The following is a 22,406-nucleotide window of genomic DNA, read 5'->3' on the forward strand; positions in this document are numbered from 1 at the left end:
ATGGCGTCGTAATGGTTGATTTTACACTTGGTTGCATGCTGAAAATCTCCAGTATGATTGATCCCCTGATGGTTGCTAATCACTGAGGGTTTCACTGTGGTTTCACAAATGTCAACGAGGTCATCGCGACCTCGTTGACATTTATTGTCCGCCTTTGAAAATAACATGTCTCGACGAAAACGCAGAGATACAGCATTTTTAAGTAATAAGTTAACCAGGAAGTGAATGGAGCAGTATCGCGATATCTCTGGTTCTGTGTGAATTCTTTTTTTTAAACGGGTCTTAACTCTTTGACTGCCAGAGTATTTGCCAGACCCAAGGGGTCGGCCTACGTGAGGCTTTGTCGGTCGGTCGGTCGGTCTGTCCCTCTTTTCCTGTCCTGTCCCTCTTTTCCTCTGCACACACGTCATGCGAAGTCCGGCCATTCAGATTTCAACCACTAGGGGTCTGGCAGTACCAGGTCTCCTGGTTCCCTTGTTTCATAAAGTACTCCCCCAGTTCAGCGATTTTCGTGTTTTTTTGTTGTTGTTATTTTGTAATTAAATTTTCAAATAGCTTGTCTAGCTGCGGTTTTAAACAATATGTCAAATCGACCAGCAGAGAGCAGTAGATTGACACCTCAATCACTCGCTGACTCGCTCTACCCCCCCCCCCTAAACAGGACCAAACAGTATCTATACAGTACTATACGTCATCAACCGGATGTGACGTTTTCGACAATCGCTGATCGGGCTAAATTACGATGTGATACACGGCTACGATGACTGTTCGTCACCCAGACTAAAGAGAATAGAAGTGGACCTCTCCGTTATAGGGAAAAACGAGTTTTTCCCTATTCTGGCCGAAAATGACCGGGGAAAAAAATGAGAACCGGAAACGGAATCTGCGTCATGAAACCGGAACCCAGTGAGTCTGAAGGAGTCAGGAAGCGAAAGTGATGATGAAAAATAAACAGAATAGCGCGATCACAGTAAAAAGTACAAACTCTAGATTTCTCGTTCTGGCAGGGAGGGTATTCAGAAAAAACTCGGGATAACTCGGGGCTTGGCACTGAGAGAGTTAAGCGTCAATGGCCACACAAGTACCAATTGACTCGAAAACGCGTCCATGGCAGTAAAAGAGCGGGCTTCGGACCAGTAAAAGAGCGGGCTTCGGACCAGTAAAGGAGCGGGCTTCGGACCAGTAAAGGAGCGGGCTTCGGACCCGTTATCGCCTAATGACCCTCCTCATCCTCTTTCGTAGTTGCCTCGCTGTTTTTCTTTTCGTCATGGCTCTCAGTTCCCACTGGATGTCGTGTGGGAGTTCAGACTGCCCCAGATCGTACTGAATAACTGCCAGCTTGCATAACGTCTTCAGACTAGGACTTAAGTCTAATATGTACAGGTCATCAGGTTTTGGGTATCGTCCAATGATCATGATGAAACGATCTCCCACCATGCAACAGCATTTATAAGCAGTTGCACTCTGGCCCTTCCCTTTGGGCTCAACCTTCCTCCAGGAGAAGGTCCCAGCGTTGAATTTCCACAGATTTCCGCCACCAAATATGTACAGCTCTCCATTGTAGGCAAAGGTTGAATGTCCGCTAGATTCGTCTGGAAGAAGCTGTGCATAAGGCGCGTTCAGCCAGCTGTTAGTCTCTGTGTCAAACACTCTAAGGTTGTTGACATAAGCCTCTATGAACATACAACCAAATACAAACATCTTTGTCCCGATGATGGTGGCAGAGTGATATGATGAAGCAGGTCGTGGAGTTCCTCTGGTGCTAATTAAATACCAGACCATTGTGGTGGTGTCCAACTTGTACATGTCATTACTGCATTCAGTCAGCAGTGTCCATCCTCCATAGATAAACATGACCTTCCCCAAGACACAGGCTGCATGGTTGCTCCTCCCCTCTGGAACAGTTCCTGACACCTTGGGTTTGGACCATCTGTGGGCGCCGACATCAAATGCATAAAACCCACCGCTGTCCTCCAACGTGTTATTATGCCCTCCCCAGATGTACACGGTATCTTCTAACAGCACAGCTGTGTAGCCGTAGTGCATGTAGGGAACCTCAAGGGGGCGTTCTTCTCTTCCAGTTGTCACCGGGGGCAAGTGGATCCAGCTTAATGACACAGTGTTGAAGATGTGCACTTCAATCGGAACCTTTTCTCTGGCGGACCCTTCAAAATGGTACACTTTGTACCCAATTGCTACAGCAGCGTAACACCCATTTGTTCCTCCTTTCAAATGCACTGACCAGCAAAACATTTCACAACAACGGCAGCAGCTCACATCAAAGTAGATTACTAAGTTTTGAATATCTGAGTTCTATTGTGTTTGCTACCATTTATTAATGATTACAGTTGCACCAACATCCCGCAAAGCTTGGCCAATCGGTGACATCAATGGGTTCGGTTGGCCAATGAGGAAAGTCGATGCCTGTTCATTGCCCTATTATGGCATATTGACCACTGCCCAAGTAAGCAGCTGGGCTGCCGGTTCTTCCTCTCCTCTTTTTTCCACTCTTTGTTTATTGATTCTTAAGAGAAAAAAAATCACACCCAGTGTGAAGTGGGCGGTGTGGTCATCACAGTGGTCATCATAGTGATGGAAGTGCATAATCCTATGTATAGGTTATTAATGTCATCATGTGTCTCGCTAGCCAATCACAGTGTTGAATAGAGTCAGCCAATAGAGTCAGCCAATCACAGTACAGGAAAGTGGGCCAATCACAGTGCAGGAAACTAATACTAATGAGGTGTCCCAACCCCACTTATAGGGGCGGCTACACCGCCCAAAAACAGTGGCAGCTTAGATCATAGACTGAATGTGAGACGCAAGACGGTGATAACAGTTATTGTCCATGACGGAGGCGCGCCGACTCAGCAGACCTTGAGGCCGACCGGCCGATGGTCTGCTAGTCGACGCAGCGCCGTCCGAGTTGTAAACCGGGCAGAATAGATCTTTTCATGGGTGACACTCTCTAATTAGTGTGCATGCGTGCGTGCGTGTGTGTGTTTGTGTGTGTGGGAGGGGGGGGGTGGGGGTGGGGCTGGGGGGGGCTCTAGTGTGGCTTGCATTGCCCTCTAGTGTTGGTTCTACAGAATTGCCTAGTAACAGGTGTGTTGATTACATAGACAGATTAACGTCACTAGTCGCAATCAAAGTGAATCGATAACAAAGGGGGAAGCGAGGGGGTGGGGGGTGTGAAAACGAGCGCTCCTTTTTTCAATTTCACTGGTTTTCCAATTTCCCTGTAACATATATACAAAAAAAAAAAGCCCTGGCAGAATTCGACGAGTTAACTCGCCCATGGCAGTCAATGAGTTAAAGTAATACAATGCAGGTCCACAAATAACGATTTTTAGCAGCCTTTGCTGGTCATTACCGTCACTGCAGGTCGTTTGTTTATTCCTGCGTTACCCAGAATTCCATTTGTTTTCACCGGAAGACGGAAGCGTTTCAAAAAGCGTTCTTTTAATTGTTTAATACTATCTGTGGATCGTTTCTCTTAGCCAGTGGAGCTTTAGTTACCGTGAGCTGTGTTTTCTTTTGCTGTTGTTTTTCGATCTTCAAATCCTACAATGTCTTTAAAACAGCGTGAGATTCCTTTTTGTTATTAGCGCGGTAGTTCCTGGCCAAACAGATAACCGGTGTGGTAGTTCCTGGCCAAACAGATAACCGGTGTGGTAGTTCCTGGCCAAACAGGAAACCGGTGCATTTCCGTTTCCGTTTTCCGGCCGGATGACGTCACCGGATGTCATTTTCGCGGGAATGACACCCTAGCCACCGTTTCAATAGAAAATAGTTTATAAAAGGCTTTCGGGGGTGAAACTCATGGAGTGGGTGTTGTGGGACATTTGCCACTCACAAAATATATACAATTTAACTTTAGTTTTGTTGAAAAAGTTACCTAGTATTACTTTAAAATGACCCCAAACGTGTTCATATCCTGCAGGTAAGGTGGTGATGGGCATGGAGATGAAGCTGGGCTGGGGCAAGGCGGTCCGCATCCCGCCTCAGCCTCTCTACAGGGCCATGGTGCTGAAGAAGGCCGCGCCACCGCCCCCTTCTGGCCTTCCCTTCAACGCGCAGCCCAAGGACCGCTTCCGCAACGACTTCACCCGGCCGCCAGAGAGGCCCCGGGACGAGTTCGACAAGGTCAGCGTCGTCACGCTTTACCAAGGGGTGGGAAAAAAAGCCATGTAAAGGGATAGTCCACCCCCAAAATGACTGTGTTTTCTATTGATTAGTGGTGGAAAGTGACTAAGTAAATTTACTTAAGTACTGTACTTAAGTACAATTTTGAGGTAAGTGTGCCAATTTCCAATACTTTTACTTCTACTCCACTACATCTCAGAGGCAAATATTGTACTTTTACTCCACTACAATTATTTGAAAACTGTAGTTACTAGTTACTTTGCAGATAGAAATGATTACATTATAAAACATACATTAACCACTTTAGCCCTGTTTTATACCTGAAAATAGCCGATCTGCAGCTCACAACGCGTCGCATCGCGACGCGTTGTGAGCTTGTAGATCTGCTATTTTCAAACATTTTAGTACTTTTACTTTTGGTACTTCAGGTATATTTTGATGCCAATACTTTTGTACTTTTACTCAAGTACCTTTTTACTTCTGGACTTTTACTTGTAACAGAGTACTTCTACTTTGCATTATTGCATTATTGATGATAATCAATAATGCATCCCCCCCTAAAGGAATGGATAGGGGAGGGGAGGGACGGAGAGGAGAGGGGGCGGGATTAATGGACTGTGACATCAAAGTCCAGGGGCCAATCACAGATTACTTTTCAGCCTAATTATTCAGAAAAACCCATACCACAGAAAATCCACTGAATGTTCAAAGTTCATTTTTTTGGGGGTCTAATTGAGGTCATAAAACCCCCCAAAAAACATATATTAAAAAAAAGTGAAAATGAACCCTTAAAGGACAACTTTGTTTTTTTTACAACCAAGGTTTATGTTTTAGATTGTAATTAAAGTAAATAAAAGATGAGTGTTAATTTTTTTTTATTTACTGCTTTCTATATTTTTAGCAATTTTCGATATTTTTTACAGTGGGCGGGGCATTCTGTCCAGTGGCTAAATATGTATTTTTTTACACAATAACCCGGCGTTTTCTTTATTATTATTTACAGTAGCTCTTCTAGCCCCCAATAACTCACATCTGGCCATGAAAGACCTTTTTTATTGTGTAAAAAAGGCATATTTAGCCACCGGACAGAATGCCCCCGCCCACTGTAAAAAATATTGCGAAAATTGCTAAAACTATAGAAAGCAGTAAATGAAAAAAAAAGAACACTCATCTTTTATTTACTTTAATTACAATCTGAAATATAAACCTTGGTTGTAAAAAAAACAAAGTTGTCCTTTAAGTAGTTTTAGTTTTACAAATTGACCAGGATGAAAGAATGCAAAAACTAAACTAACACTGAAAACTGAAAAAAACTATACGTTTAAAGAGGGTGTCGTGGGGTTAACAATTTGTTTTATTTATTTATTTATTTACATATTTATTTATTATATCTGTGATCCCAATCTGCACGGTAACATCCTCAACCCTGAGAGTTTACAAATGGAACCAAATGGACCCGTAAGGGTCCATGCATGTGTACACTCTCAGAGTTACAGACCTGTAAGGTTCCATTTGGTTCCATTTGTACACTCTCAGAGTTACAGACCTGTAAGGGTCCATTTGGTTCCATGTGAACACTCTCAGAGTCACAGACCTGTAAGGGTCCATTTGGTTCCATGTGTACACTCTCAGAGTCACAGACCTGTAAGGGTCCATTTGGTTCCATGTGTACACTCTCAGAGTTACAGACCTGTAAGGGTCCATTTGGTTCCATGTGAACACTCTCAGAGTTACAGACCTGTAAGGGTCCATTTGGTTCCATGTGTACACTCTCAGAGTCACAGACCTGTAAGGGTCCATTTGGTTCCATGTGTACACTCTCAGAGTTACAGACCTGTAAGGGTCCATTTGGTTCCATGTGAACACTCTCAGAGTTACAGACCTGTAAGGGTCCATTTGGTTCCATGTGTACACTCTCAGAGTCACAGACCTGTAAGGGTCCATTTGGTTCCATGTGTACACTCTCAGAGTTACAGACCTGTAAGGGTCCATTTGGTTCCATTTGTACACTCTCAGAGTCACAGACTCGCATGTTTAGAATCAGAACCCTCAGTGTTGTGTTGATGCTTGTGTTCCATGTGTCTGAATGCTCACCTGATGTCTTTATGTTTTCATGTTTTCATCGTTCGGTTTGGCGTCGCGAGCAGACTCTGTCCGAAGCCATAGTCAGAGTGGTTATCCCCACCGAGAGGTACGCACGCACACACACACACACACACACGCACATGCACACGCACACGCACACGCACACACACACACACATGCGCGCATACGCACACGCACACGCACACATAGACCACACAAACATAGGCCTGTCACAATTATTACATAATCAACTAATCGTAATTCTTTCTCCCACTCCCTCTCTCTCCCCCTCTCTCTCTCTCTCCCTCTCTCTCCCTCTCCCTCCCCCTCTATCCCTCTCTCTCTCTCTCTCTCTCTCTCTCTCTATGTCCCTCTCTCTCTCTCTCTCTCTATGTCCCTCTCTCTCTCTCTCTCTCTCTCTCTCTCTCTCTCTCTCTCTCTCTCTCTCTCTCTCTCTCTCTCTCTCTCTCTGTCTCTCTCTCTCTCTCTGTCTCCTCTCTCTCTCTCTCTCTCTCTCTCTCTCTCTCTCTCTCTCTCTCTCTCTCTCTCTCTCTCTCTCTCTATGTCCCTCTCTCTCTCTCTCTCTCTCTCTCTCCCTCTCCCCCTCTCTCTCTCTCTCTCTCTCTCTCTCTCTCTCTCTCTCTCTCTCTCTCTCTCTCTCTCTCTCTCTCTCTCTCTCTCTCTCTCTCTCTCTCTCTCTCTCTCTCTCTCTACCTCTCCCCCCCCTCTCTCTCTCTCTCTCTCTCTCTCTCTCTCTCTCTCTCTCTCTCTCTCTCTCTCTCTCTTCTCTCTCTCTCTCTCTCTCTCTCTCTCTCTCTCTCTCTCTCTCTCTCTCCCTCTCCCTCCATAGGAGCCTGTTGGGACTCATCCACAGAATGATAGAGTTTGTGGTGAGGGAGGGGCCCATGTTTGAAGCCATCATCATGAACAAAGAGAAGAACAATCCTGACTTCAGGTACTGTAGTATGCAGACCTGGACCTGTAACACAGTGCTGTCTAAATGAATTGGTCCGAGTTGTGAAGCCACGCCCTCTTAGGGGAGACCGCTGGTTCTGGATCATATCTAAGTTCCCCTGGTTCTACGTTCCCCTCTTACCTAACCCTAAACCCTAAACCTTAACCGTAGTTGTAAGTGGGGGAACATAGAACCTGGGGAACATAGAACGTGGGGAACATAGAACCTGGGGAACATAGAACCTGGGGAACATAGAACCTGGGGAACATAGAACCTGGGGAACATAGCGATGACCTTGCTGGTTCCACCATTCTGTCACGGCTCCAGACGGATTACCGCGGGGACACTTGGACAATGACTCTGGGCAGCACTGTACGGTTTTTGATTGATTGAAACCTATTATTTCAGGGAAATCCACTGAGACCAGGGTCTCTTTTTCAATGGCACCTTGTGAACAAAAGGAACATTTACAACAAAGGTTTTACAGACATGCAACTGCTGCTCTGCACCCCAGTTTTATTAAGTTGGTTGGTTGGGAGGGGATCCGATTTGATAAGCTTGGCTCGATTGACCGACTTAAATAAACAGACCTTTGCCTTATTCAAAAACATGATTTGTGGACCCTCAAGAGTTGTAGTTGAGTACCCCTGACCTATGGGTTCTCAAACTGTGGGCCCCCGTTTAAATAATGACCAAAACACTTCAAGAATATGTTGACAATATAACATTGCTTCTTGGTTCTTCTTCTCTGTCTTTAGGTTCCTGTTTGACAACAAGAGCCAAGATCACGTGTACTACCGCTGGAAGCTCTACTCCATTCTGCAGGTGTGTGTGTGTGTGTGTGTGTGTGTGTGTGTGTGTGTGTGTGTGTGTGTGTGTGTGTGTGTGTGTGTGTGTGTGTGTGTGTGTGTGTGTGTGTGTGTGTGTGTGTGTGTGTGTGTGTGTGTGTGTGTGTGTGTGTGTGTGCGTGCGTGCGTGCGTGCGTGCGTGCGTGCGTGTCACAATCTGCAATCTACTCCATGCTTGATTCTTGACGTCACTACCAGTAGAGGGCGCTTTCCGCAGGTTCATTGCTTTACTTTTTGTGTTGATATCCTCATTGGGGAATCTTAGATCGCTTCATATAAGAACTGTGTTCCAAAAATAAACACGCCACCCTGGCGTTTTCACTCATATGGATATGGAGCATCGACTGAAGGTGTAAATGTACACATTTACCCAAAGAGTAACACAATATAAACACTAGAAACGAGTCAAACGACCCAAAGACTACATTTCCCATGAACGCGGCTGCTGAAGGGACAGTGATTTCAGACCCGGAAGTAGTAGTTCTTAAGACTTTTAAGGCAGAATTAATTCCATTTTCGCCAGAAACAGGCTGTATCAAATATGAATGAATATCATAAACGATGCAGAGCCCCCCACCCCCTGACAAAAACGCCAGGGTGGTGTGTTTATGTTTGGAACACAGTTCTTATATGACGTGATCTAACATTCCCAAATGGGGATTTCAACACAAAAAATAAAGCCACGAACCCGTGGAACAGCGCCCTCTAGTGGCAGTGATGTCAGACTTCGGTGCTCTATATCGTTACTGTCAGGGCAGAAACCTCTTATCTCCATATTTTAACTTTGTGTTTTTTTTTGTTTTTGTAAATTAACATCCTACTTGATCATACTACAAGCTCTACTAAAGCTTGTAGATCTGCTACTTTTTGAATGTGAATCCTGAAAGGTAAGGGTGTTGGACATACTGTGTGATATTCAGGCTGATGTGTGATGAGGTGCTGCCATTGGGCCCACAATTCTGTTCAGCATCCCTGAGTAAAGCTTTATCTCCCTTTGAAGCATGAGTTAAACTTTAACTGATGATTGTTTTGGGGGTGAACTACCCCAAAACAATCATCGCCAAATAAAAAGGAAAAAACAGCGCCCTCTGTTGTTTTTTACTCTTTCACTTGGCTCTGGGGGGAGCTATACGGTGGACCCGTGCGCAAGGAAACCAGGGGTTTTGGTCTGCCTTCAGCGCTCCACTTCCGGTGGTGCGACTATGTTTTCATTCCCACTAACAATATTTCTACACGGAACACTAACACCACATCTCCCAGAGAGAACATGGATGGTTTTGGTTATAAGCCCACTTGTTTCTATGATGAAAGAGCAAGTTAAAATGTGAATATCTTTTCCGTGGTTTTGTCGTCTTCGAGGACGCTATTGTTAAATGAGTTTCGGTTTGTTTCTAGTGGGGAACGAACGGCACACACGTAAATCCCGCCCACTACATTTGATTGGGTAAAGCGCGGCCTGCTTCCTGATCTGATGGCACGCCCACTTGAAGCCAATGTGCACGGGTTGTCAACACGGCTAACGACAGATTCAAACGCAGAGCAGAATCTGTTCTTGAGAGATTACCCCCACAATGACGTTTTTTAGTTAGTCATTCACCCTATGGAGACTTGAATCCATGGATTTTTTTGTTTTAGTTTTTGTCTCATTCCTAAGACAATAATGTGATGACCGGCAGCGGTTCTGGTAGAAGACACAAAGAGTCTCCTTTGTGTCTCCTACCGGAACCGCTGCCTACCGGTCCGCTGGTCATCAAGTTATTGAAAAAATTGCAGATCTACAAACTCTCAACATGCGTTGTGAGCTTGTAGATCTGCTATTTTCACAACTTCTTAAACATTTATGTATTTATTTATTTATGCAAATCATTAGATTAGATATTTTTTTATTTTATTCATTAAATCATTTTTTTTTAAATGTTAGAAATGTTTTTAAATTGATGAAAAGTTTGTATTAATTTGTTTAAAACTTTTTTTAAATCTTTTGAAAATGATATATATATATGTTTTAATGTATGAAACGAAGAAAAGGGGATATTAAATCTCCCAACCCAGGGTTTTGGAAATAGTGCTCTCTAGTGGCTACAATTAGGACGGACGGCCTATGGTCTAACTCCACCATCTTTGGCTGTGTCCTCCTCTAGGGGGAGTGGCCTATCTGTCTAACCCCACCATGTCCTCCTCTAGGGGGAGTGGCCTATGTGTCTAACCCCACCATGTCCTCCTCTAGGGGGAGTGTCCTATGTGTCTAACCCACCATGTCCTCCTCTAGGGGGAGTGGCCTATGTGTCTAACCCCACCATGTCCTCCTCTAGGGGGAGTGGCCTATGTGTCTAACCCCACCATGTCCTCCTCTAGGGGGAGTGGCCTATGTGTCTAACCCCACCATGTCCTCCTCTAGGGGGAGTGGCCTATGTGTCTAACCCCACCATGTCCTCCTCTAGGGGGAGTGGCCTATGTGTCTAACCCCACCATGTCCTCCTCTAGGGGGAGTGGTCTATGTGTCTAACCCCACCATGTCCTCCTCTAGGGGGAGTGGCCTATGTGTCTAACCCACCATGTCCTCCTCTAGGGGGAGTGGCCTATGTGTCTAACCCCACCATGTCCTCCTCTAGGGGGAGTGGCCTATGTGTCTAACCCCACCATGTCCTCCTCTAGGGGGAGTGGTCTATGTGTCTAACCCCACCATGTCCTCCTCTAGGGGGAGTGGCCTATGTGTCTAACCCCACCATATCCTCCTCTAGGGGGAGTGGTCTATGTGTCTAACCCCACCATGTCCTCCTCTAGGGGGAGTGGTCTATGTGTCTAACCCCACCATGTCCTCCTCTAGGGGGAGTGGCCTATGTGTCTAACCCCACCATATCCTCCTCTAGGGGGAGTGGCCTATGTGTCTAACCCCACCATATCCTCCTCTAGGGGGAGTGGCCTATGTGTCTAACCCCACCATATCCTCCTCTAGGGGGAAACGCCGAGCGAGTGGCGCGGCTCGGACTTCCGGATGTTCCGCGGGGGCTCGGTCTGGAGGCCGCCGCCCCTAAACCCCTATCTCCATGACAACCAGGAGGAGGAAGAGGAGGAGGAGGAGAACGCTTCACAGGAGGAGGAAGAGGAGGTGAAGAAAGGACAGCTTAAAGCAGAGTGAGTAGAACACAGACAGACTCTTATCATGGACGTGGTCATTATAGGTGACACGTTTTTAAGTGAAAATAGCCGGTGTACAAGCTGACGACGCGCTGCCATGCTGCGTGCTGTGAGCGCACAGGAAACCATCAGCAGTTGCAGCCCTGATCTTGACCCCATTAATGTCGTTTATATTACATTACAGTCATTTAAGAGACGCTTTTATCCAAAGCGACTTACATTAAGTACATTCAACATAGGTAGGGAACGAAGCTACTAATCACCAGAAGTCTTTAAGTGCATTCTCTTCTAAAACAAGCAACTAAGAGTATAGCTAGCGCTAAGGTAAAAGTGCAATATATCAGCTTTTCATACATACAGTACATATCATACATTTAACGCGCATTACATTCACGAGGCATGTAACGATTCACTCAACTCACGATACTATGTTTCACAATTTGTTTTAACACAAATTTATTTTCCAGACAAATGACAGTATTTTCTTCTTTTTATTTTTTAAGGCTATTTTCAATACAGTAGCAAATGACTGAAATCTCTCTTTTTTTTATTCAATTCTCTTTTTTTGTCTTGTCTGCTGTTTGCATCTTGACACATTTTACAATGATGTATTATGTGTTATTGTTTTGGATACAGACAGAGACTGGAGACAGTAGTGAAGGAGTTAACCTCTCTTAGAGAGGAGGTCAGCCGTGTCATGTTGTTATTATAATGCAGGGGTCTTCAACGTTTTCACCCCCTAGCTGAGAGAGAGATGAAGCAGGGACCCCCTCTATATCGTATAAAATTGTGTTTCAGATTCATTTTTTTTTGTTTACATGGTCTGCTCTTTTTTTCCCTCTACACCTATACCTCTTAGCCAAACTGCGAGGCGTTGTGAGCTTGTAGATCTGCTATTTTTGTACGTTTTGTATGCTTGTAGATCTGCTATTTTTGGCTAAAGTTCTCCTCAGAAAAAGGGATGCTAGGGTTCAAGTGGTTAAGGTAAAACAAAAAATCATATCACACAAAGATTTGGCGGACCCCCTGTAGTAACTCTGAGGACCCCCTAGGGGTCCCGGACCCCCTGTTGAAGACCTCTGTTCTAATGATTGTAATGATGTAATGTTTCAGACACAGACAGAGGCTGGAGGGCCTGGTGAAGGAGTTAACCCCGTGCAGGGAGGAGGTGAGCGGTGCCATGGTGTTCTGTCTGGACCGGGCGGAGGCAGCAGAGGAGGTGGTGTCTCACATCGCAGAGTCCTTCGGGCTGATCCAGACGCCGCTGCAGAAGAAGGTCCGTCTGGCCAATCAAACCTTTCCATACTTTAACTTGTTGTGTATTTTTTTTCCCCGTAAATTAACCCCCTACTTGATCATACTACAGAGTCACAGAAAGGCATCAAAAGTAGCAGATCTACAAGTTTGAAACGCGGCGCGAAGCGACGCGTTTCAAACTTGTAGATCTGTTACTTTTGATTCTTTTGAATTTGAAACCTGAAAAGGCACAGTTTTGGAACATATGAGGTTTCCACCCGACGGAGACGATAGTTTTTAACACAATAACCGCCAAGGTATTAACACATTGAGTGCCAATCGCGTAGATCTACGCGAACCTATTTAAAGCCGCCACGTGCCAATCGCGTAGATCTACGCGAACCGCCGGTTCGCGTTGATTTCACCAAAAGTGCACTTTCGGAAATTTGTTGATCCATTTCCGGTTCCGGTTTGACCACCGGAAACGGAATTATTTGGGATCCGGTTTTGCCGATCGCGTCGGCCCTCGTTCTAACGACGAAACTGAAACTCCATTTTCTCCTTGTAGTTTTTTCTCCTCGCATATCACTGTTTAACGTAAACCGTTCTAACTACAGTAATTTTCGCACTATAAGCCGCACCTGAATATAAGCCGCAGCAGCTAAATTGAATGATTTGTACATATATAAGCCGCACTGGACTATAAGCCGCGGGTGTAAAATCCATAGATTTAGGAGGTCCCCTAGTGGCCGTTAGCTGTAAAAATCCATAGATAAGCCGCACCGTTATATAAGCGGCAGGGTCGAAAAATGGGGAAAAAGTCGTGGCTTATAGTCCGAAATTTACGGTACAACAATGGAGCTCCGTTTGACACGTGGTTTTCACTGGTAGAATCAGTGAGATGTCGGCGATGTTTACAGACAGTGCACAGCTCGATCTTAAGGATTTTAACAAGGTCTATGGCGACGTGAAAAAACACAAAAAAACAACAATAACACGTTGGCACTGGTGAGTACATTATGAGATTAACGTCTGGCATGGAATGTGTTAAACATCGTTTGTTATCCCCTTGCCAGCATAATTACCTTCATTCGATGACATTTGAAACGCCATTGTGTTCCAAAAAAACTAAAAAGGCGGAGGGAAGGGGTAAGCGGAGGGATCTGTGTATTCAGACGAACCACAACATTCCAACCGCGATCCGCCATTTTGGGCCTGGGGCCTCCGCTGAAAACAGTGGTTTTCAATGCAAAAAAACAGCAACTGAGTTACAGCAGTTTTTCTGAAAATCCCATAGTCAGGGCGGGCGGAAGTGAGGTTTTTTTGGAATGATGTCACATCCACATACTTCTTCTCTGAGTGACGATGGATCATCACAGAGCTGTGTTACGGTGCCTAAAACAGCGTGCCTCATTTTTTTTATGGAACGCATTTATGCGAGTTGGCGGACAAGTGCGCTATTTAATAGAACGACTTTATGCGTGTATGGCAGGAAACTAGTTAATAGCTTTATTGTTTATAATAACTATAATATTGCCGCCAATTTTATCCAACGAGGAGAGAAAGTCTTCCAGTTTCACTTGCTTATCCATGTTATCCTGCAGAAGTCCTCTCTCCTGATTGGATCAAATCCATATCCCGTCCTGAAAAAGTAGTTTACTGAAGAGCTGGAGAGACTTCTGTTACTGAACAAACACGCTAAAGCAATGATTACTATCTATGCTTAACACTTATTTTAACAAAGAAATAAGTAGTGGAGTAAAATGTTTTGTTGTGATCTTGTTGTGATTTCCACAGATCGCCAGATTGTACCTCATATCCGACATCTTACACAACTCCTGCGCCAAAGTGGCCAACGCTTCTTATTACCGCAAATAGTAAGAAGCACACAACTTCACTTCAGCATAACCTTCTGAATATATAAATATAATGCATGTTTCTGGCGGTGGTTCATGTATCTTCAACAAGGCTTGTCCGTCTCACCTTTTGTCCAGCTTTGAAATAAAGCTTCCACAGATTTTCGCAGACATGAACTTGGCGTACAAGAACATCCAGGCCAGACTGCAAGCCGAACAGTTCAAGGTGAATGATTGATGTTTTTTATTGACACAGAATGCATACGAGAACATAAGAGCTTATTGTCTCCGCCAGGCCGAAGGCATGGCGAGAGAGAATGTTTTGCCCCCTGTCCGTGTGTCCGTCCGTCCGTGTGTCCTGTCCGTCCGTTAGCAGCTAATCTCCGGCACCGTTGGCCCGGTCGCTGCGAAACTGTGCACGCACACTCCCTGGATGCCAATTCAGAACCCCTGCCCCCAAATCTTTCACATGGGCCTGTTATAGCGCCACCAGGATGCCGATTTGTACAAAACCCATTTTTTGATAGTACTCCTACAGATTTTATCCAAACGTCATGCACATCGGTACACAGTATCTCTATAGTCATGTGATCAACACAGATCTGTCCGATTTTCCAGATTCCATCCTCATTGGCCAAGGTTGGCTTCCAAAGTTTGCAGGATTGGTCCGTTTTGAACAAAATGCCTCAAATCATGAACGCAGCTTGCCATTTCCGTGAAATTTCACACGCACATTCCCACTAGGCCGAGGAAGAAATGCCACCGTTTTCACATTGGCCTGTTATAGCGCCACCAGCAGGTCTAATTTAGCATAACACATTTTTGGAACAAAATGCCTCAAATCATGAATGCAGTGTCCGAGAGATTAGGAGGTCGGGGTTCGATTCCCCGGCCGGGTCATACCAAACACCAATACCAATGGGACCCCCATGTCTCCCTGCTTGGCACTCAGCATCAAGGGTTGGATTGTAGGGGTTAAGTCCCCGTGACATACTAGCGCCATGTCAAGCCGCCTCACGCTACAGAAACAGGAGATGGACTCCTGCCCTGTGGACTGTGTGACTGCTAATGCTCCTGACCTGTGTTTTTTCTCCTTCCAGCAAAAGGTGATGGGTTGTTTCAGAGCGTGGGAGGACTGGGCCGTCTATCCAGAGTCCTATCTGATCACCTTACAGAACATCTTCCTGGGTCTGGTCAAAGCTGACGAGATGATGGACAAACCTGAGGTACGTTGATGACTATGCGACGCCAACCGGAACCAACCACCGGAAACACAATTATTTTTTATACTTTTTTCTAAACCGGATCATACGGCTAGTTTTAGAACGAATACTGGGCGCCAGGTTAGTTTTCACTTGATTGATTGAAAATTGTATTGGGCAAAAAAATTAAAACAGTACAGTTACATTTATAATACTTTGTCTAAAAGGTCCGTTCAAAAACGTCCTTGCGGTCTTGTTTCCATTGAGGTCCTTGGTATTCAATTCATAGTCATATATAGTGGCACCGCCAGTTCAAATATCATCACAAAAACACATCTCAACGTTAAATATCTTCGCAGCAGACAATAGCCGATCTACAAGCGTGAGCGTGGCTTTTTTCCTGTGAATGTTTTCCCCAGTATGTACGGATGCTAGGGTTTAAGTGGTTCAAGGTTCAAGGTTGTACTTTATTGTTAGAAAAAAATAAAAAGTTTGTTGCCAAAATTGTCACCATATTTAGTCATCATAGCTTAGTTGCTATTTGATTTTGGTCAGTGAAAAACGGTCATCGACCAACAGTGTTTTCGTCATAGTTTTAGTCGACGAACATTAACTCTTACCCTGCCAGAGTTTTTTCAAAAAGTCTGTAGCCTCTGCCAGGGTTTTGACCGATTTTGGTACCTTTTCGCATAGCCACAGAATATTTTTCTCCAGTATGATTGATCCCAGATAATTTCTAATCACAGATGAGATTCAGGTGTGGTTTTACAAATGTCAACGAGGTCAATTTGACCTTGTTGTCATGTGTTGTTTGATGTTTGAAAATAACTCAAAACCAGTAGTTTCAAACCAAAAAACATTGTGAATTGTTTGTCCGTTTCAATTTTAACATTGAAGTGGATGGAGCAGCAAATCTTTGGGAATTGTTATCTCCTTATTCGTTTGGAATATCGAAAAGGTGTCAATCTTAAATAATTAGAGAATCTTTTTAGAATTTTTTTTTTTTAAAGACGTTTTTAAACGTCTTTGGCAGGCAATAGCTGAAGGCCCAAAGACGTTTATAAACGTCTTTGGCAGTTATAGAGTTAACAACACTGCTTCCTGTCCGTCATCCTTTCGGTAGGAGGAGTCTCCGGACCTGGACGGCGCTCCGCTGGACGGCCTGCCACTAGATGGCGCTCCGCTGGACGGCCTGCCGTTGGACGGCGCCCCCGCGGCGGCGGCGGACGACCTGGACGGCGCCCCCTTGGGGTGGGACCCTCTGGACGGCGTGCCCGTAGACGACATCGACGGCGTTCCGCTGGGAGCCGCGGCCGCCGACGACATCGACGGAATGCCCTGTGAGAGATCAGCCTTAATTGAATACTTTATTAACAGTTTGCAAAAAGTACAGTGGTGTGATTATCAGTGGTGTAAAGTAACTAAGTTCATTTACTTAAAGGACAACTTAGTTTTTTTACAACCAAGGTTTATGTTTTAGATTGTAATTAACTCTATAACTGCCAAAGACGTTTATAAACGTCTTTGAGAAATTAGCTGTTGCCTGCCAAAGACGTTTAAAAACGTCTTGGAAAAAAAAAAAAAAAAAACTTTAAAAAAAAAAAAAAAAAATTCTAAAAAGATTCTCTAATTATTTAGTATTGACACCTTTTCGATATTCCAAACGAATAAGGAGATAACAATTTCCAAAGATTTGCTGCTCCATCCACTTCAATGTTAAAATTGAAACGGACAAACAATTCACAATGTTTTTTGGTTTGAAACCACTGGTTTTGAGCTATTTTCAAACATCAAACAACACATGACAACAAGGTCAAATTGACCTCGTTGACATTTGTGAAACCACACCTGAATCTCATCTGTGATTAGAAATTTTCTGGGGATCAATCATACTTGAGAAAAATATTTTGTGGCTTTTTCAGAAAAGGTACCAAAATCGGTCAAAACCCTGGCAGAGGCTACAGACTGTTCTGAAAAAACTCTGGCAGGGTAAGAGTTAAAGTAAATAAAAGATTAGTGTTAAAAAAAAAATATTTACTGCTTTCTATAGTTTTAGCAATTTTCGCGATCTTTATATATATAATTTTTTTTACACAATAACCTGGTGTTTTCTTTATTATTATTTACAGTAGCTCTTCTAGCCCCCAATAACTCACATCTGGCCATCAAAGACCACTCTACCTTTTTTATTGTGTAAAAAATACATATTTAGCCACCGGTCAGAATGCCCCCGCCCACTGTAAAAAATATCACGAAAATTGCTAAAACTATAGAAAGCAGTAAATGAAAAAGAAATAACACTCATCTTTTATTTACTTTAATTACAAGTTAAAATATAAACCTTGGTTGTAAAAAAACAAAGTTGTCCTTTAAGTAAAATGTTTAAGTACTTTTACTTTTCTGGAATATTTCCAAATTTCAATACTTCTACTTCTACTCCACTACATCTCAGAGGCAAATATTGTACTTTTACTTCACTGCAATTATTTAAAAACTATAGTTACTAGTTACTTTGTAGATTTTGATTATTATTACAAAACGTACATTAACCACTTCAGCCCTATTTAAACTTTGGCTATTTGAAAATAGCAGATCTACAAGCTCACAACGCGTAGCAATAATTTGATGACCGGCAACGGTTCCGGTAGGAGATACAAAGGAGTGTCTTCTACCGGAACCGCTGCCACTACCGCTACCGGTCCGCTGGTCATCAAATTATTGTCTTAGGAATTTTATTGTCATTCAACAATACATAAAATGCATGATTGAACGATATGCCGTTCCACTGGCTTACTGACATCTAAAGCCAAGGTCACGTTTAGACGACGACGATCAGAACAGAAAACAGACAAAGTGCTGTTTGCGTCGTCACTTTTTATTATGCATTTACACGGGAGACGCTCCAGTGATTTAAAACGCTGTAGTGTGCATGCCAGGTGGCTAGGTGGCGGTGACGGGTCTTCTTCCTATCACAACCGTTTGTTTGGTTGCCATGTCCACTTATTATAAGCGACTTTGGGCTTGTTTCTAAAGTGTAGTTTGCTTATTTGGACTTGTTTCCTAATGTTGTTTAAACCAGTGGTTCTTAAACATCTTCATGTCAAATTATGTATTTGTCCACAAACCACCCCCCCCCCCCCCCCCCCCCCCCAAACGGACGGCACATCTGTTACTTTATTTTGCCGTTTTCTGTAGAGACCTTTTGTCGTGTAAACGGCACCTAAAAGTACTCCTAGTTAAAATCCAAAAAAACACCTGTATGGCACAGCATGGAGTCCTCAGCAGCATATACATGATATTACACTTATTTAATGTTCACAAGTCTTATGGCTTTGGGGGGGGGGGGAAGAAACTAGTGCGAAATCCAGCTGTTTTGCAACCTGGATGCTGTGGAACCTTTTAGCCAGAGGGGGCAGCAGAGTGAACAGTCCATGATAATATGGGTGGTATTCACCTGTTTCTTGGCTGTGTGTTTTCCACTTCCTGTCGAATTTCATTGGATATCATTAGTCATCTGACCGGTTTCATTGGATTTCATTGGATCAAAAGACAGGAAGTGGAACACAGTGAAAAGCCTAGGAAACAGGTGGATAGGATCTGTCCTGATGTTATTGGCCCAGTCAGACAGCAGAGTGAACATTGACACTTCACCGGCGCGTTTCACAGCTTTAGCGCTCCTTGAGCTGCCGCTGCTTCTACATTTCGGCGCTTTTTTTCGGCGATAGTTCCGTCTTCTTTCACTTTCTCCATGCCGTTTGGTCCTTCCGTTAACCCATTAAGACCTGAGGCGATTCTAAAAATGTTTTCTAAATCCTAACGATTTCAAGATTTTTCAAAAATAGCAGATCTACAAGCTCATAGTGCCGCGCTATGAGCTTGTATATCTGCTATTTTTGAATAGCCAAAGAAATCTAAAGTGACACAGATGCGTTGCAGGTCTTAATTGGTTAATCCTGTACTGAGCATTTCCCACGGCTATTTTCACCAAATGTTTCACCCCAGAATAGGGACGATGCTAGGGTTCATGTGGTCCAAACCGTGAATCATCTTCATCACTTTGACATATAACAGGATGTGTGTTTTTCCTCCAGTAGACGATGGTAGCTCTGTGGTGTCCACAGTCGCTCTGTCTAAATGGGAACAGATGAGCGACACAGAAGCTTTCTCTCAAGGTAAATGTCAGCTACATTGTCAAACCATATGGAAAGAACATTGTGATATAATAACATGTTATAATCCATAATCAATACATACAGAACATACAGACTTAGAGAGCCCTCACTATAATTGAAAATAACACAGAATGAATGTGCTAAGCTAAAAGGTGAAATAAAACGGTCAGTACTAATGGCTGTTAACACATTGACTGCCAGAGTTTTTTCAGAACAGTCTGTAGCCTCTGCCAGGTTTTGAACGATTTTGGTACCTTTTCGCATAGCCACAGAATATTTTTCTCCAGTATGATTGATCCCAGATAATTTTTAATCACAGATGAGATTCAGGTGTGGTTTCACAAATGTCAACGAGGTCATTATGACCTTGTTGTCATGTGTTGTTTGATGTTTGAAAATATCGTTTGGAATATCGAAAGAGTGTCAATACTAAATAATTAGAGAATCTTTTTAGATTTTTTTTTTTTGTTGAAATTTTTTTTTTTTTCTTCTTTTTTTTTCCAGGACGTTTTTAAACGTCTTTGGCAGGCAATAGCTGAATTCCCAAAGACGTTTATAAACGTCTTTGGCAGTTAATGTGTTAATTTGATACTAAATTAATTAAAAAAATATAAGTTTGTTTTTTTCCCCGTTGAGAGAGATGTTTAAATAATGGGAATACATATTTTTTTAATATAGAATTGGTCTCACATAAGTGAATTAGATCATTTCACTGAGATCTCTCTTTTTTTTTGGGGTCTTCAGCGAGGACAGAGTCTAAGTGGGACAGTGTGGTGGAGAGAGACAGTGAGGAAGACATCAATGAAAGGTACATTTTCATACTCTCACTAAACTGATCATTTGTAACACTGTTGACAGTAGGTCCTAAAGATCACATTTAATAACAGAGTGGACAGTAGGTCCTAAATTCAGTCGAAATTAAATAATGTTCCCGAAAATCAATTAGTTTGATTAACTCTTTCCTCTCTCTCTCTCTCTCTCTCTCTCTCTCTCTCTCTCTCTCTCTCTCTCTCTCTCTCTCCCCCCCCCTCCCCTCCCCCTCCCCCTCCTGGGCTTCAGTTCGACCAATCACGGCGCAGAAGGCGGGGAGTCGGACAACGACAGCAGCGATGAGGAGTCGGTCGGTCGTCAGTACGACGACGCAGACTTTGCCAGTTCGCTGAAGAGTTTCCAGATGTCTGAGGTGAAGAGGAAACGGCTGAGGGAGCTGGAGGCAAGTCACCTGTTTGAGTGATAGTCAGTGTGAACAGCTCTGCGTATGCACACGCACACTAGGGCTTTCACCAACTAGTCGACTAGTCGACTAGTATAACCACTAGTCGACTCTGTTGGTACTAGTCGAATAGTTGATTTTTTTTTTGCTTTAATGCCATAGTAATGGCCCATCTTACTATTATTATTATCCTCCTGACTTTATTTTTTATCAAAAGGGGGTCAAAAGTATGCCCAATAAAAGCCTATTATTCGGCAATGGGGATCCTTGGAGACGCTGCTGTGGTGCTGTGCTGCTGTGCCAGAAGCGCTTCCCTTAAAACGCCATAAAAAATAAGGGCAGTAGGATAATAATAATAGTAGTAGGATGGCATTAAAACAATGCCCCCCCCTAAAAAAATGTGGGTCTACACCATGAAAATCACTTTTTTCTTGTTTTTTTGTATTTTTTGGGGTCCCCAGTGTCTCTTGTACCCAAAAAAATGTTTTTATTTTTAATTCAGTCATTCCTTCTCATTTCATGGATTTCCAGAATGGGCGTGTCTGAACAGGCGATCTCAGAATGGAAATGTTTATGATGTCACAAACATTATTGATGGCAAACCCAATGTTAAATGAAAAGTGCCCGAATCGCTCCGAAACTTTTTCTACGAACAAATACTTCGGGCTCGGATTTTGGCTCCGCCCCCCGGAAGTGGGTGAAACAGGCACCTCAAACACTTGGTGGAATTGTTCAAAAATGTTCAAAGTGTTTTTTTTTCGATTTTGTATTTTTCTTAGATGCTTCTTTTTATGCAGAATTTTTCCTTTTTTTCCCTTTTTTTTAAATATTTTTTTAAATATTTTTTTGTATTAACAGACAGAATTGCTCAGTAGCCCCCCTGCCCAAGAGGACGTTTTGGTATTGCAGCTGAAAGTGCTGTATAAGCCAGAGACAATTGACTTGGGATGAGTATATCTGAGTGATGATTTAGGCTCAAACCTTTTGAAAAAGGTTTGAGGGACATACACCATATGATATTAAATATCAAATATTTTTTTTAAATTCATGGTGTAGATCCTTAAATGTAAATTTCGACTAGTCGACTAGTCGACTAGTACTTGGTCAAATGAGTCGATTAGTAAAAATCATTAGTTGTGAATGCCCTAACGCACACACAGGCAGTGGTGGTAAAAGTCACATTTGAATACCTTTATTTTAATTATTTTATAATAATATAGCATTTTAAATGTGTTGTGCTTTTGCTTTTTACCCCTTTTTCTCCCCAATTTAGTCGTTGCATTCCTCCCCACACACATGTTTGTTTGTGTCACTTCCCCGTGGTGACGACACGTTGCCAAGCACTACAGACGCTCAACAAAACTGGATGCACCGCTCGAACCCACAACCTCTGTGGTCGGTGGGCAGCCACTTTACCACTGCACCCCCACCCAAGCGTCCCCATATTGCATCGTTAAGGTTATACAGCAGGGGTGATGCAACTTTGATGATGTAGATGGCCACTATATTTCTACACTCCCTCTTATCGCTCTATTTGAACTTCTTTCCTAAATGA

At 43.4% G+C, this 22,406-nt stretch overlaps 1 protein-coding gene across 2 annotated transcripts in view; it reads left to right on the plus strand.

The window, feature by feature from the left end:
• LOC308089793 (U2 snRNP-associated SURP motif-containing protein) overlaps positions 1-22,406 on the plus strand; it is a 51,668-nt gene that overhangs the window by 19,189 nt on the left and 10,073 nt on the right. The window contains exons 9-21 of one of the 2 annotated variants that reach the window (XM_080434718.1): positions 3,944-4,146; positions 6,294-6,337; positions 7,082-7,186; positions 7,945-8,011; positions 10,991-11,169; positions 12,286-12,448; positions 14,206-14,285; positions 14,403-14,490; positions 15,365-15,490; positions 16,590-16,806; positions 19,558-19,638; positions 20,383-20,446; positions 20,698-20,851. In XM_080434718.1, the coding sequence (XP_080290844.1) occupies positions 3,944-4,146; positions 6,294-6,337; positions 7,082-7,186; positions 7,945-8,011; positions 10,991-11,169; positions 12,286-12,448; positions 14,206-14,285; positions 14,403-14,490; positions 15,365-15,490; positions 16,590-16,806; positions 19,558-19,638; positions 20,383-20,446; positions 20,698-20,851 (1,571 nt within the window). The remainder of the gene's footprint in view (positions 1-3,943; positions 4,147-6,293; positions 6,338-7,081; positions 7,187-7,944; positions 8,012-10,990; positions 11,170-12,285; positions 12,449-14,205; positions 14,286-14,402; positions 14,491-15,364; positions 15,491-16,589; positions 16,807-19,557; positions 19,639-20,382; positions 20,447-20,697; positions 20,852-22,406) is intronic. The other variant, XM_080434719.1, reaches the window with a different exon arrangement.

The sequence above is a fragment of the Gymnoscopelus braueri genome (assembly GCF_963280865.1).
Source record: "Gymnoscopelus braueri genome assembly, chromosome: 8".
NCBI classification, from domain to species: domain Eukaryota; kingdom Metazoa; phylum Chordata; class Actinopteri; order Myctophiformes; family Myctophidae; genus Gymnoscopelus; species Gymnoscopelus braueri.